The sequence below is a fragment of the Aspergillus aculeatus genome, assembly GCF_001890905.1.
Source record: "Aspergillus aculeatus ATCC 16872 unplaced genomic scaffold ASPACscaffold_5, whole genome shotgun sequence".
Classification (NCBI taxonomy): Eukaryota; Fungi; Ascomycota; class Eurotiomycetes; order Eurotiales; family Aspergillaceae; genus Aspergillus; species Aspergillus aculeatus.
The window spans coordinates 28,301-40,514 of record NW_017962980.1 but is presented as its reverse complement, the minus strand read 5'-3'; the positions used below and the strand labels follow the sequence as shown (position 1 = coordinate 40,514).

Below are 12,214 nucleotides of genomic sequence, written 5' to 3'. Positions count from 1 at the left end.
TCCTGCATACAACATGATCTACTAGCATTGGCGCCCTCCACCCCCCGGCATCAAGCCCTCTTAGAGATCCGGACCCACACCGTGGGCTGCTTGGTGATATCATCAAATTCCGAGACCAGCGGCAGCTTCCAATCGGCATTCACAATCTCCATATCGTAGCGCATCAGCAAAGCAGCCACCAGCCCGATCATCTGCTTCTCCGCAAACACCCGACCGGGGCAGTGGGTGGAACCACCCCCAAAGGGCTTCGTGGTGCGAGCGTGACTCTCGCCCTCCCCACCGAGCTCCTTCTCCATGAACCGACGCGCATGGAACGACTCCGGGTCCGGGTGCAGCGCCTCGTTGAAGTGCATCAGACCGCAGGGGATGTTGATCACCCCGCCCTTCTGCACCTGCCACGTCTTCTTGCCCGTGAACTTGGTGTCCGCCGTGACCTCACGCACCGTCAGGGAGTTGTTGTGCATGCGCAGCGTCTCGTGCCAGATGGACCGGAGGAGTGGCATCTTCCCGGGCAGGATCTCGAGCATCTCCTCTGGCGAGCGCGCAAGATAGCCGCAGTCCTTGAGTTCCTTCCGCACCTCGTCGGCCAGACCAGGCTCGGCAAGAATGTGAAGCAGGGCCAGGTAACCAGTGGGCATAGAGTTAAGAAGAGAACTAGCACCGTGTCAGTAATGGTTTAGGATGGGTGAAACAGAAGCACTCACGCAAACATCGTCCGCAGCATATCCGCACCTTGCGCTTGGGGGCTGATTCCCTGCTGCGTCAAGTAGACAGTGCGCTCGTACAGATACTGTGAAACATCCTTGCGAGTTTCGATATTTTCGACAAGGTCCGCGTAGGTGTTGATGATTCGATCGCGGGCTTCGTAGGCATTGCGGAAGAGGAACCGCGGGGCGCGGAACAGCAAGCCCCAGAAGCCGTCGCGAACCATGGTGGTGAGATCGTCCAGCAGTCCAGGGTGCTTCTCGAGAGTGGTCGCACCATACAAGACCTGGCACGTCGCCTTGCCCTGCACGTCCACTACCGTCTTGAGACCCGGCCGCACAATGGCCTTGTCCGGAGCTCCCTCGACTTCTGCATCCAGCACGCGCAGCTGCTCCTCAATGCGATGCAGGTAGTGCACGGCGATCTGGTCGTTTTTGTCCGACAGCAGCCACTCGAGATCCATGCGGTGCCACTCGGGCTTGATCTCCCACATGGCGTCGGCATCGGCCGGCTTGAAGCCCCAGATCGAGATGTAAATGAACCGGACAAACCCCCGAATACTCAAGGTCTTGCCATTCTTGTGGATGCCGGCAATATCAGCTGGATCGCTGAAGATGTAGTGGCGACGGCCCCCCATGGGGACGCTGAAGGGTTGTCCGCCCGTTTTGGCGCTGACCTCATTAGCATATGATTCAACCAAATCACATGGAATGCACCGGAGGGATATGCTCACTTGGCCCAGCGGAAAAAGGATCGCTTACTACGAGCGAACCGGAAGGCATGGCCGAAGAAGGGGATCCAGTGTGGGATGAGCAAGGGCTCGTTGGGTAGGACAGGCAGCGAGAAGTAGCGTTGAGCCAGCAGGAAAACCACGGTCACGGCCGCGGTGGCCAACACAGCGGGACTCACCATCTTGACGGTGAATCGTGTCTGTGGTGGGGGTGGTTGTTGGAAATGAATGACTGGTGTGTGGCGAGATGGGCGCTATTTAGGGCGCTGAGTGGGGAGAGCCTCTCCGAATTGGCATCCGAACAGAGCCCGACCCCGAACGTTGGGTCCGATCTGACCACATCTGACCATCAAGAAGGTAAAACCTCCACTGGAAAGACGAGAGAGAGAACAATCACTGAAAACTTTCCGGTCACAACGGAGTAGCGAAAGCTTCCAGACCCATCATGTCTGAAATCCTCGACTCTACCATCGCTTACCTGGCAGCCCTACCCAAAGCGTCCTGGACCAGAATCACCTGGCACTTTGCTGTGGTAAGTATGTCCACCTAGCTAGAAGAGAAAAAAAAATACTTACTATCATCTAGCTTTACCTCGTCTATGCGGTCGCTCGCTCGATCTACAGGGTGTGGTTTCATCCCTTGTCGAACTATCCAGGCCCGAAGCTGGCAGCCGTTACCCATTTGTGGTATGCCCGGCACTGGTCAGTACTCCATCCCGATCTCGAGAAAAATGTAGCGCAACGCTGATGGCACCAGGATGGGCGGAAGATATCCATTTGCGATCGAAGACGCGCATAGACAGTACGGTGGGTGGCTTCTGACGCTTCGACCCCAAAGATAATCAGCATAAGCACTGACAGAGCATAACAGGCGAGGTGGTTCGCATCGCGCCCAACGAACTCAGCTTCAACACTGCCCAGAGCTTCAATGGTCCGTTGCGCACTCCCGATGCGAAAAGACTTGGCTGATGGTCCTAGACATTTATGGACACGCCACCAAGGACCACAAGCCCTTCATCAAAGGCACTTTCTATGAGCATTACCAGCCGGAGCCGGGAATTGTCGCCGAGCGTAACCCGGAAAAGCACCGAGACACGCGCAAGTTGCTGGCTCATGGCTTCAGTGCCCGGGCATTGAAGGCTCAAGAGTCCATCATTCACCAGTACAGTGATCTGTTCCTTGCCCAGGTAAAGAATCTGGGGACCCAGGAGGGACTTAACATGCGAGAAGTAAGCGAGAGCCCCGCCACAGACCATTCGATCGTTCTCTGACGCCAATCTCGACAGTGGTTCAACTTCCTGAGTTTCGATATCATCGGCGAGCTGGCATTTGCCGAGTCATTTGGCGCGGTTGAATCTGGCAAGTTTTTGTTATTTCGAGGTAGACTGCTGGCTTGCTAATCAACGCTGTAGCCAAATCCCACTTCTGGATCGACACCATTCATGACGGCGGAATCCTCGTCACTCTGTTCGAGATTGGCCGACGTCTGCCTCTCCTCTGGCCTTTCATCCTTTTCTCCCTACCGACCGGCATTAAGAAGAAATTCGACCTCTTCCTCAAATACTCGCGCGACCTCGTCCGCTCCCGAGTTGCGCGACAAGAGACGGTCACCCGCGAGGACTTCTTCGCCCGGCTGTTAGCCGACAAGTCCCGCTCGCAGTCCGAGGAATGGCTCCTCGCGCAGGCAAATGTGCTCGTCATCGCCGGATCTGACACTACCGCCACGGCCCTGACCACTCTGGTCTACTACCTCGCAGCCCACCAGGACAAGCTCTGGCATCTCCAGCAGGAACTCCGGGAGACATTCGATGAGGCCTCCGACATGACCAGCGAGAAACTCCAGGGGATACCGTACCTGAACGCTGTGATCGAGGAGGGGTTGAGAATCTGTCCGCCGACCTCTTTCGGCCTGCCCAGAATCTCGCCCGGTGCCATGGTGGGGGGACGGTTGATCCCCAAAGGGGTGAGCCGCACCCTCTGATCTCTTCAAGTCCACGCACCCTGCTAACGAACAACGACAGACGGTAGTCTCCACCTCCTCATGGACGACCGCCCACCGCGAGGATTATTTCCACGATGCAAGGGGCTTTCATCCAGAGCGCTGGCTGCCCGCCACCCATGCGCTCTGGCACGCTAAATTCCAACATGATCACCTTGCCGCGTCGAAGCCGTTCTCGCTGGGCCCGCGCGGCTGCCTCGGAGTCAATCTGGCCTACATGGAAATGCGAATCACCCTGGCGAAGTTGGCGTGGAAGTATGATTGGGAGTTGGTCAATGCGGACCAGCTGGACTGGGAAGGCGAGCTGCGGTTTGAAGGATTCTGGAAATTGCCTGTTCCTCAGGTCCGGTTCTTCTGCATGGATGACTAGATGAGGTCTGGTCGCTGTTGAGTACTTGGATGCATCTCGCAGAGCGCTTGCGACATGTTATACGGATAGTCAAGAATTGCAAGCGTTTAGTTTGTGTAAGAAAGCATTGTTTCCATCTGAGTTAAGTGGTAGAGGAGAAACGAGAGAAGAATCGGTTACCAAGAGACAGATGTTGCAACTACAGGAGACTAAGCCGTCCACCGTAGGTATATTACCTCTCCGCTTTAAACGTCTTTCCTAAGGTATAATGATCTTTCTTCACCAGAGACCCTGTATGTTAGAAGATGTATGCCGCTGGTGCAGACTGTTAAAGTGCTGGTAATCCGTCCACTTCATTATTCAGCCTGCTTTCCTACTGTGTACTCATAAAATAGCCAGTCATGCAGAAGTTCCTATCTGTTAGGGAGTAAGGCATACCTATCAAACCCCTTTGTATAGGAAATGCAAAGTGTGTTAAAGTACATATAATATAGCAGGTTGTTTCGTTGAGTAAACGAAATTGCATGCTGAAGACGGATAATGGACGATTCATTATTTAGAATGTTATTACCATGGGATCGGCAGCATATATATTTAGACTTCTTTCCTAGAAGTCCCACAAGAACCTTTTGCAGGACTGAGGGTTGTATACTTAATCCTACGTAGTATGCAGTACGCATTCGCCTACATGAAGTACAAGGCATTTATCTATAGATCTCTACACAAGATCTTGAGTGTAAGACATAACAAAGAATTATATACAGATTGACAGCGCACAGAGAGGGCCCGAGGCTGTAAGGTCACGTAATGTGGGATAATTTGTAAACAACACGTACGCGCTTAACTAAGAATTCTGATCTTGAAGGCTTTATTTCCTGCCCCTTTCAGGAAGCAACCTCAAAAAGATCTTACTTACAAGACCCAAATTCTCAGCTAGGCTGAGGGACAGTCCACGTAAGTTGTTATATCAAGGTACTGTACTAATTACTGCCCCCCATTCCCCCACGAGTTCAGCATCTGCGCCCGCACGCGATAGAACCATTCCGAAACCACCACATACGCTCTGGGAACAGTCAAGGCTTCGACATCGACATGCTCAATGAAAAACACACCCTCTGACGGCTCCTCCAGTGTCTCGTCATCATGGATTCCCCCCCCTTTCGCTCGCCCCACATACGCTCTGCCCCCCGCTTTCTCCCCCAACTCGAACTCAAACTCCTGATTGCGATACTCTAACCCAAACACCCATTTCTTCCCCTGCCCTGGCGAGACCAACTCTACCTCATACCCCGCCTCCCTCTCTTGCCCTTGTTGTTTCACCGGACGATACAGAATATAATCCTCTGCCTCCGACACCTCGTCGTGGACTGCCGAAAAGACCTTCTCGCCGTGCTTGGTCAAGAAGGCGGACGGATACACCACCCCATTCACGCGGGATGTGGGCTGCCAGAAGCTCAGCACGTAAGGTCCTGCCATCAGCCGCACGGACTCCCACTGCGTCATGATATCCAACCACCCCTTGGCCGACCACCAGCGCTCGTGGCCGCCAAGTCCGGTCCACCGGAAGGGAACGTCATTTACTTTGAGGTCGACGTCGATCAACCCGCCGGGAATGGGCTCCACCCAGTGCAGCATAGGGGCGTTCTGCGTCGATGATGCCTCCGACGGGAACAGCTGGCCGTCCGGGTAGCGTGCCGGCGTGGTGCTGTGCAGGGCAACGACGCCGACCACGTCCGGGGTGTGGAAGTGGATACGGGCCTGCTTGGCGTCGGCCGTCACGGTGAAGGCGTAATAATGGTCTGCCGAGTGGGACCAGATGCCAATCACTTGATCCGGGCAGATGTGCATGGTCGACGCGGAGAGGTAGTCGACGGTGGACCAGGTGGTGCCGTTGTCCCAGACTAAATCCAGCGAGAGGCGGAAGTTGCCCGGCCCCAGAAAGGCGTAGGAGGCATCGCGGTAGATGCCTAGCAGAAGGCCGCTGCGGCCGGACGAGGAGGTCCCATCAAACGCCCATTGTTCTCCCGCGGTGGCGTTCAGGCCCGAAGCAAGCTTGGGGGCGTCGAATTGCTCTAAGGGGGAGGTGGAGAAGTCGAGGAGGGCAGTCTGTGTACTGTCGAAGGCGGACAGACGGTTCACAGTGCAGGTAGAGGGAAGGTCGAGGTCCAATTGCTCGTAAATAGATTGGAGGTAGTTCTCGGGGTTGCCGACGGGGCTGCTGGGGTGGGCGATGGCTGGAAGAGTGACTTCGTACTCAATAGCCAGGAAGTACGCGAGGAGTAGCACGGGCAGAGTGATAGAGAGAAACTCCAATGGTATCCGAGCCATTGCGACCAACAACTGGATGGGTGAATGTAGTAGGACCGTGAAAGTAGAGTCATTCAGTGATTGAGCACCGGAAGGTGATTACTTGGGTGTTTAGGGGGGATGGGATTAGGGCTTGAAGGGGGCCGATTGGCCCGAATTGACGCCGACCGAACCTCCGAATCCGACTCTCCGCAGCTACGATGGCCTCTTCAAGTATGGTAAGTGAAGTAGTAAATGACTCCGTAATCTTACTGACTGTCTGACAACTCAACATGATTGTGCAGCCATATTCCCTCCCAGCCGGGTTCTCCCCCGCGACAGTGTCTCTCCCCTCCCAGCAAACGGTGATCGCTCAGGACGAGACGGGCAAGGCGACCATCTACCATGATGCACCACTCCCAACCCCCGAGCCGCACATGGTGCTGGTCAAGACCGTCGCCGTCTCCATCAATCCCTGCGACTGGAAGATGCCCTCGCGCTTTCCCTCTCCCGGAGCCCGCATCGGCTGCGACTTTGCCGGCACCGTGCTCTCCATCGGTCCTGAAGCCGCTCGCATCCGACCAGACCTTCGCATCGGGGACCGCGTGTGCGGTGGCATCCACGGTTCGAATCCGATTGATCTACCCTCAGGCAGTTTTTCGCAGTATGTGGCAGCCCATGCAGACCTGCTCTTGAAGCTACCCAGCAAGATCTCCTTCGCACAGGGCGCCGTTCTCGGAGGTAGCGTCTTCGCCACTCTGTGGATTGCTCTCTACGAATCTCTTGGTCTGGAAGGGACACCCGATGCGCCTCTACGAGATGATCCACCCCCCGTGTTGGTCTACGGGGGGAGTACTTCCACCGGAACAGCAGCTCTCCAGATTCTGCGCCTGTACGTCGTTGCCCCAAAGGGCAGAACACGTCCACATTCCACGCTCCACACTACTGACCAAGGTATACAGCGCAGGCTATCGCCCCATTGCGACCTGCTCCCCCCACAACAACGAGCTGGTGCGAGCGGCGGGCGCGGAGAAGATCTTCAACTACCGATCGGAGACCTGTGCGGCTGACATCAAGAATTACACCAGTGGCCGCCTTCGCCACGTGCTGGACATCATCACCGATCTTCAATCCCAGTTGATCTGCTACGACACCTTCAGTCGCGTGGGGGGAAAGTACACTTGCTTGGAGCAGCCCGCCGAGGAATTGCATCTCCGACGTACCGTTCGCAAAGAGATGATTGTGGGGCTGGCTGCCAGTGGGAAGGAGATTGCCCTGGCCGATGGCTACGAGCGCTCCGCCAACCCTCAACTGCGCGCTGACAGTGGCAAGTTTTTCCAGACCATTCAGCGACTTGTAGACGAGGGCAAATTTGTTCCTCATCCCGCCAGGACGGTTGAAGGAGGATTCGAAGGGATTTTGAAAGCGCTGGAGATTCTGAAGTCCGGAGGGACGTCCGGGGAGAAACTGGTGGTGTTCCTCGATGGAGGATATCTCTGAACTTATGAATCAGCAGCAATCACTATATGGGAATACCACATAGCTTGAACAATGCAATGATATTAAACTACAAGCTTCGACTACCGCGTAACGTTGAGATGCTGATCTAAGAACCGAAACGTCCTCTGCACCACCAGTCCAATCGCACCGATCTTGGCCTGTAACCCGCCTTCCTCCGGCGCCCTCGCAATCCAGATCTCGCGCTGCTCGTCGCCCAAATGCGCCAATGCATCAAAGACCCGGAGCACATCGCTCTCGGGCTCCAGATACAGCGACTGCGTTGCCCCGGACACCAACACCGGACACTGGACCTGACTCAAGCGACTGGTCCCATCCGCGTGGGCCAGCGTATACTTCATCATATGTCGCAGCGTCTCCGTTGGTGAGTCAACGCCGAAGAACCACATGGCGAGGCCCACCTCCCACTTGGCCTGGAAAGAGGCTGCCATCGCCAGCGACATGACACCGTTGACCACACTTGAGGGCACCCATCCGGCCTTCCACGCGTCCAGCATTGCTGGCGAGACGTGGTTGCGTACGAAGTCCCACATGTCGTAGAAAGGGTCGATCGAGACGCAGGCCCTAATGCGCGGGTCGGCGGCCGCTCGTAGAGCATAGTAGCCCCCCATCGAGGCCCCGACAACCGCCACGCGCGACAGATCCAGTTGCGCGGAGGGGTCTTGTCGCATGTACGCCGTCATGAAGTCGAGGACGCGGCCGACGACGACCTCCCAATCCGGACGCATGTGCGTCTTATCGCGACGGAGCAAGATGCCCTGGCCTGGACCCTCGAAGGTGAGCACGGCATAGCCCAGTTGCGGTCCGCTGGCGGCGTATACATAGTACAACTCTTCTTGGATGGAGTCTGCGCCGCCGAGGCTGAGCAGCAGAGGCACAGACTTGGCTCGGTCGCGTGGGAGGTAGAGGTATGCGGGGAGTTGGTGGCTTTCGAAGGGGATGTTGAGCTGCCTGGCTTCCCCTGTGTCGAGCAGCGGTAAAGTGAGCGCATAAGTGTCTAGGACTTGCTGCGCCAGGGGTAGAACACGAGCGTCCGGTGCCCCTGGCCGGTCGTGGAACATGTAGCCACTGGCGCGGTAGTAGTTTGAGGCCCGGAGGTAGGCTCGTCGCGCGGAGACCTTGTTACCAGAGTGCAGGGCTTCGTCCCCGAGGGCTTTAGCTTTGTCGGCCTGAGTGAGCCACGCTCGATGCCAGCTCTCTGGATCATCGTTGGTGATTTGGCTTGCGGCCACCAGGCATTCGGCGATTTCGGCTCCACCGTAGGGGGCGGCCGAGAGGATGCGGATGAATTCGAAGTTGAAGAATTCAGATTTGAAGAATCGATGCATGATGAGAGATGTGGGGTGTTTGATTCGGAAGGGAATAGTCGCATGGTCACCTCCAGCTTGGGAAGTGCTGTGTTTTGATCCTAACGGTGGGTGGTATAGTCATAGACTCTGCCACGGCGACATCTCCGACTACTTCGGGAGGCGTGGCGAAGAGGCCCGAATCCGAGTCCGACTGCCTCAGCAATAAAGTCTTTGCACAATGCGTGTTTGACACTAATTGTCAGACCTCACAGTCAGTCGTTCTCAGACTCAATCAACCCAGTTATTCTCAAGCACACCACAATGGCGCTCGATCTTATGATTGTCTCCGCGGGCAGCCTAGCCCTAAAGCTTCTCCGAGTGACTCCTCAGATCACCACCACCATCCTGTACGCTGGCGCTCCTTGCGATTCCCTCTTCTACCAGCCAAGTAGAATGCAGCTAACAAGCCAAACAGCCTCATGAATCGCCTGGCCCAATACTTCGCCCTCTCCACCTTCCTGCCCCCTCACACCTCGCCGAAAAAAATCGACCACGTTGGCGCCGCCTTCCAGCACTGGCTGCAGACTGTCGTTCCCCGCGTCTGGACCGGGGTCATTGGCATTGTGCTCTTGACTCGGGTGGCCCTGATCCTGAACCTCTTCGTACGCCCGGATGACCTCGCCGGAAGCAACGCCCGCTTTCTTTATGGGGTTGGACTTTTCCTTTCGTTTGCGCACTTGGCCGTGGCGCCGAAAATGTTGAAGTTCGAGAAGCGCATGATGAGCCCCGAGACGGTACCACAGGTTGCCATAGAGTTGCTGGCCGGCTGGATGAAGGTCAATAACATACGGTTCTGGGTGGTGGATGTGCCTTTCTGGGTGGTTGGGGTGTGGGCCACTATTGAAAGTCTGAATGCCTAGATGAAAGAATTGTGTTGAAGATTGGTATGTCTGGAGGGTTATTCCTGAGGAAAGGCAATGGAGGTGTACAGGTAGAAAGTGAAGTGCAGAGTGATAGCATCAGTCTACTACAATTCTGGTTGCGAGTGGGGATAGCATGCAAATTTGAGGTTGTATGCTCGGAAACGGTGATCTTTGGATTCTAGCTAGGTGAAAATTGTGAATATATCTGTCTTTGTTTCTCTACGCAAAACAATTTTGAAGAAGACACGCAAGGTGAATGACTCCTTTACTTAAAGGTATGCATATATTTTTTTTTCCGGGCGAATTCAACAAAATTATCATTTCTCTCACACGCACATTTGGCAGAGATTTACACACAACACCACTTTCCAGGATACACACCCCAACCAAATTTCAACCTACCACCGTCTTTTCTCGAACAACCCGACGGTACTGCAACACCGGCCCAGTCTTCGCACCAGTGACATGATCCTTGAGCTTATACTCCTGCTGGATCTCCCCACTGGGGACAGCGCGGAAGTCATACCGCCAGATGATGTTGGCCAGCGTTAAGAGGGCTTCCATCTGGGCCAAGCCTTTACCGATACAGCTCCTGGTTCCCAGAGAAAACGGCATGAATGCACTGCGCACGTCGCCAGTATCATCTACCAACCAGCGATCGGGGTCAAATTGGAAGGGCTGCGGGTAGATGGTTGGGTTGTGGTGGGCAGCGTAGATCCCCACGCCCACATCATAGCCTCCGGGCACGAAACAGCCATCGACCGTGGTGCCACCAGCCTCGACCTCGCGCCAAAGAGCACTCCCGGCTGGTGGAGACATGCGGAGGGCCTCGTCGATGCACGCCCGCAGCAGCCGACAAGAGTTTAATTGGCTTCCTCCCCGGATTTCCTCTTCCGAGTTGAAGCATTGACGGACTTCCTGAGCCACTCGATGGTAGACTTCGGTGTTTTGACCAAGGTAGAACATCGTTGCGGCGAGAGTAGTGGCGGTGGTATCGGAGCCTGTGAAAAAGAGGTTAGAGAGCCCCGGCGGTACTATATATGGTGCTCAAGGGAGAGCGATATACTGACCAGCAACGATCAAGGTGGCAGCCTCCCCGCTGAGTTCATTCATGTCCATAGATTCGCCAGTAACAGCATCCTTACTTGTCTGGAAGTACGAAAAGATATCCCGGTCGGTGAGGAACTTGCTTTTTAGCACTCGTTCTTTGACCGTGCTCTTAATGAACCGGATAAAGCGGTTACGACCGAGGATGGACTGGCCGAAGAGCTTCTTGTCACTCCGGAAGAGGGTGATGATCGGCGCTTGCAGGAGAACACTGACCCGCACGTTGGAATCTTCAATGGCGCGAATCACCGACCGATAATTCTCTTGACGGAGAGTGTCGTATGATGCACTGAAGACGAGTGAAGACATGATGTCGAAGGTCAAGTAGTCAACTAGATCGATAGTCCTGATGTTAGGGGCAACTTCTGTCTAATCGGGATGAGGGTGCACTTGGACTTACACCACTTGGCCATATCCTGCGGCGCGCTCCACTCGCTCTCCGAGCTGGCATCCTTGACAATCAGAAGATCACAGAGAGTTTGAATCAGTTCCTGCACGCGGGGCTCAAACGAACGAATGGCTGCGTCCGAGAAACCGTGGCTCATGATGCGTCGTCGCTTTGCGTGCTGCTTCTTGTCGCGCATGGTAAGGGTGTTGGCCGTGCGATGGACCAGCGTATCGTATACTTGCGACTTGCGAACCTTCCAACCATAGCCATAGATGTCTACAAGTATGGTCAGACCTTCAATACTCACCCTCGCTTCAAGGCTGTCGTACCTGAGACGGCTTTAGCAGTGTCAAAAGCCAGCCGATCCGGAGCATATCGGATGTGGTTGCCTGATGATTCAATGAGTGACTGGCCAGGAGAGACAAGGCCATGAATAATCACCATATTGCTGATGGCAGCGCCAGATATCCTCATGAATGTCACCTTTCCATGCGTGGTAGGCAGCATAGAGATTCGTGATTCGGCCGAGCAACGGTCCAGGGTACCGCGCAAGTGGGTGGAAGACGAGACGATAAATGACCAAGCCCAACAACTACCAGGATAGCAGGTTAGCAAGCAAGTCAACACAAGAGATCAATGTAACAGAACGTACATAGAGAGCGAGGAAAAATGCAGCAATGGTCGTCGCTTTCACCAAGGCCACAGGGGCGTTCAACAACACTCCGAGCATTGGATTCATTTTTTCTCTTCTGTAGTGCTGGGCTACTGACCTTGATGGCTGCAGAGTCTGGTCAGCAAAACATTATCTATCGGCAAGAAATCCTCCTGCGAGCCCGACTCCGAGGCCGGAGATCCGACTGGGCACCTGCGACCCCGAATGCAACTGATATATGTACATACTAGCGATTCATAACAACAGCT

General features: G+C 55.1%; 7 protein-coding genes across 7 annotated transcripts; 3 read left to right on the top strand and 4 right to left on the bottom strand.

Annotated features, from left to right (window-relative positions):
* Nucleotides 1-50: 50 nt before the first annotated feature.
* On the bottom strand, nt 51-1,575 carry ASPACDRAFT_77001 (cytochrome P450; the record flags this gene model as incomplete). The annotated part of the gene is made up of 3 exons (XM_020204846.1): nt 51-654; nt 705-1,376; nt 1,439-1,575. Coding segments are annotated over 3 exons (1,413 nt in total), but the record flags the coding sequence as incomplete, so codon positions are not given.
* A 305-nt stretch (nt 1,576-1,880) lies between these two features.
* Nucleotides 1,881-3,803, top strand: ASPACDRAFT_51107 (cytochrome P450; the record flags this gene model as incomplete). Its single annotated transcript, XM_020202433.1, has 8 exons — nt 1,881-1,967; nt 2,021-2,136; nt 2,192-2,241; nt 2,306-2,365; nt 2,413-2,663; nt 2,721-2,793; nt 2,847-3,397; nt 3,456-3,803. 8 exons carry the CDS (start codon nt 1,881-1,883, stop codon nt 3,801-3,803), a joined length of 1,536 nt encoding a protein of 511 aa, XP_020057496.1.
* Nucleotides 3,804-4,934: 1,131 nt separating this feature from the next.
* Nucleotides 4,935-5,873, bottom strand: ASPACDRAFT_8044 (uncharacterized protein; the record flags this gene model as incomplete). The annotated part of the gene is made up of 1 exon (XM_020205654.1): nt 4,935-5,873. A coding segment is annotated over one exon (939 nt), but the record flags the coding sequence as incomplete, so codon positions are not given.
* Nucleotides 5,874-6,289: 416 nt separating this feature from the next.
* Nucleotides 6,290-7,568, top strand: ASPACDRAFT_41415 (zinc-binding alcohol dehydrogenase family protein; the record flags this gene model as incomplete). Its single annotated transcript, XM_020200935.1, has 3 exons — nt 6,290-6,307; nt 6,374-6,960; nt 7,031-7,568. The coding sequence occupies 3 exons, from the start codon at nt 6,290-6,292 to the stop codon at nt 7,566-7,568; spliced, it is 1,143 nt and encodes a 380-aa protein (XP_020057494.1).
* Nucleotides 7,569-7,648: 80 nt separating this feature from the next.
* Nucleotides 7,649-8,920, bottom strand: ASPACDRAFT_1866432 (uncharacterized protein; the record flags this gene model as incomplete). Its single annotated transcript, XM_020197874.1, has 1 exon — nt 7,649-8,920. Exon 1 carries the CDS (start codon nt 8,912-8,914, stop codon nt 7,649-7,651), a length of 1,266 nt encoding a protein of 421 aa, XP_020057493.1. The 5' UTR covers nt 8,915-8,920.
* A 224-nt stretch (nt 8,921-9,144) lies between these two features.
* On the top strand, nt 9,145-9,996 carry ASPACDRAFT_115709 (uncharacterized protein). The gene is made up of 2 exons (XM_020195918.1): nt 9,145-9,282; nt 9,351-9,996. Exons 1-2 carry the CDS (start codon nt 9,197-9,199, stop codon nt 9,793-9,795), a joined length of 531 nt encoding a protein of 176 aa, XP_020057492.1. The 5' UTR covers nt 9,145-9,196; the 3' UTR covers nt 9,796-9,996.
* A 195-nt stretch (nt 9,997-10,191) lies between these two features.
* ASPACDRAFT_26403 (cytochrome P450) lies at nt 10,192-11,885 on the bottom strand (the record flags this gene model as incomplete). The annotated part of the gene is made up of 5 exons (XM_020199419.1): nt 10,192-10,799; nt 10,869-11,237; nt 11,306-11,569; nt 11,623-11,682; nt 11,735-11,885. Coding segments are annotated over 5 exons (1,452 nt in total), but the record flags the coding sequence as incomplete, so codon positions are not given.
* Between the last annotated feature and the right edge of the window lie 329 nt (nt 11,886-12,214).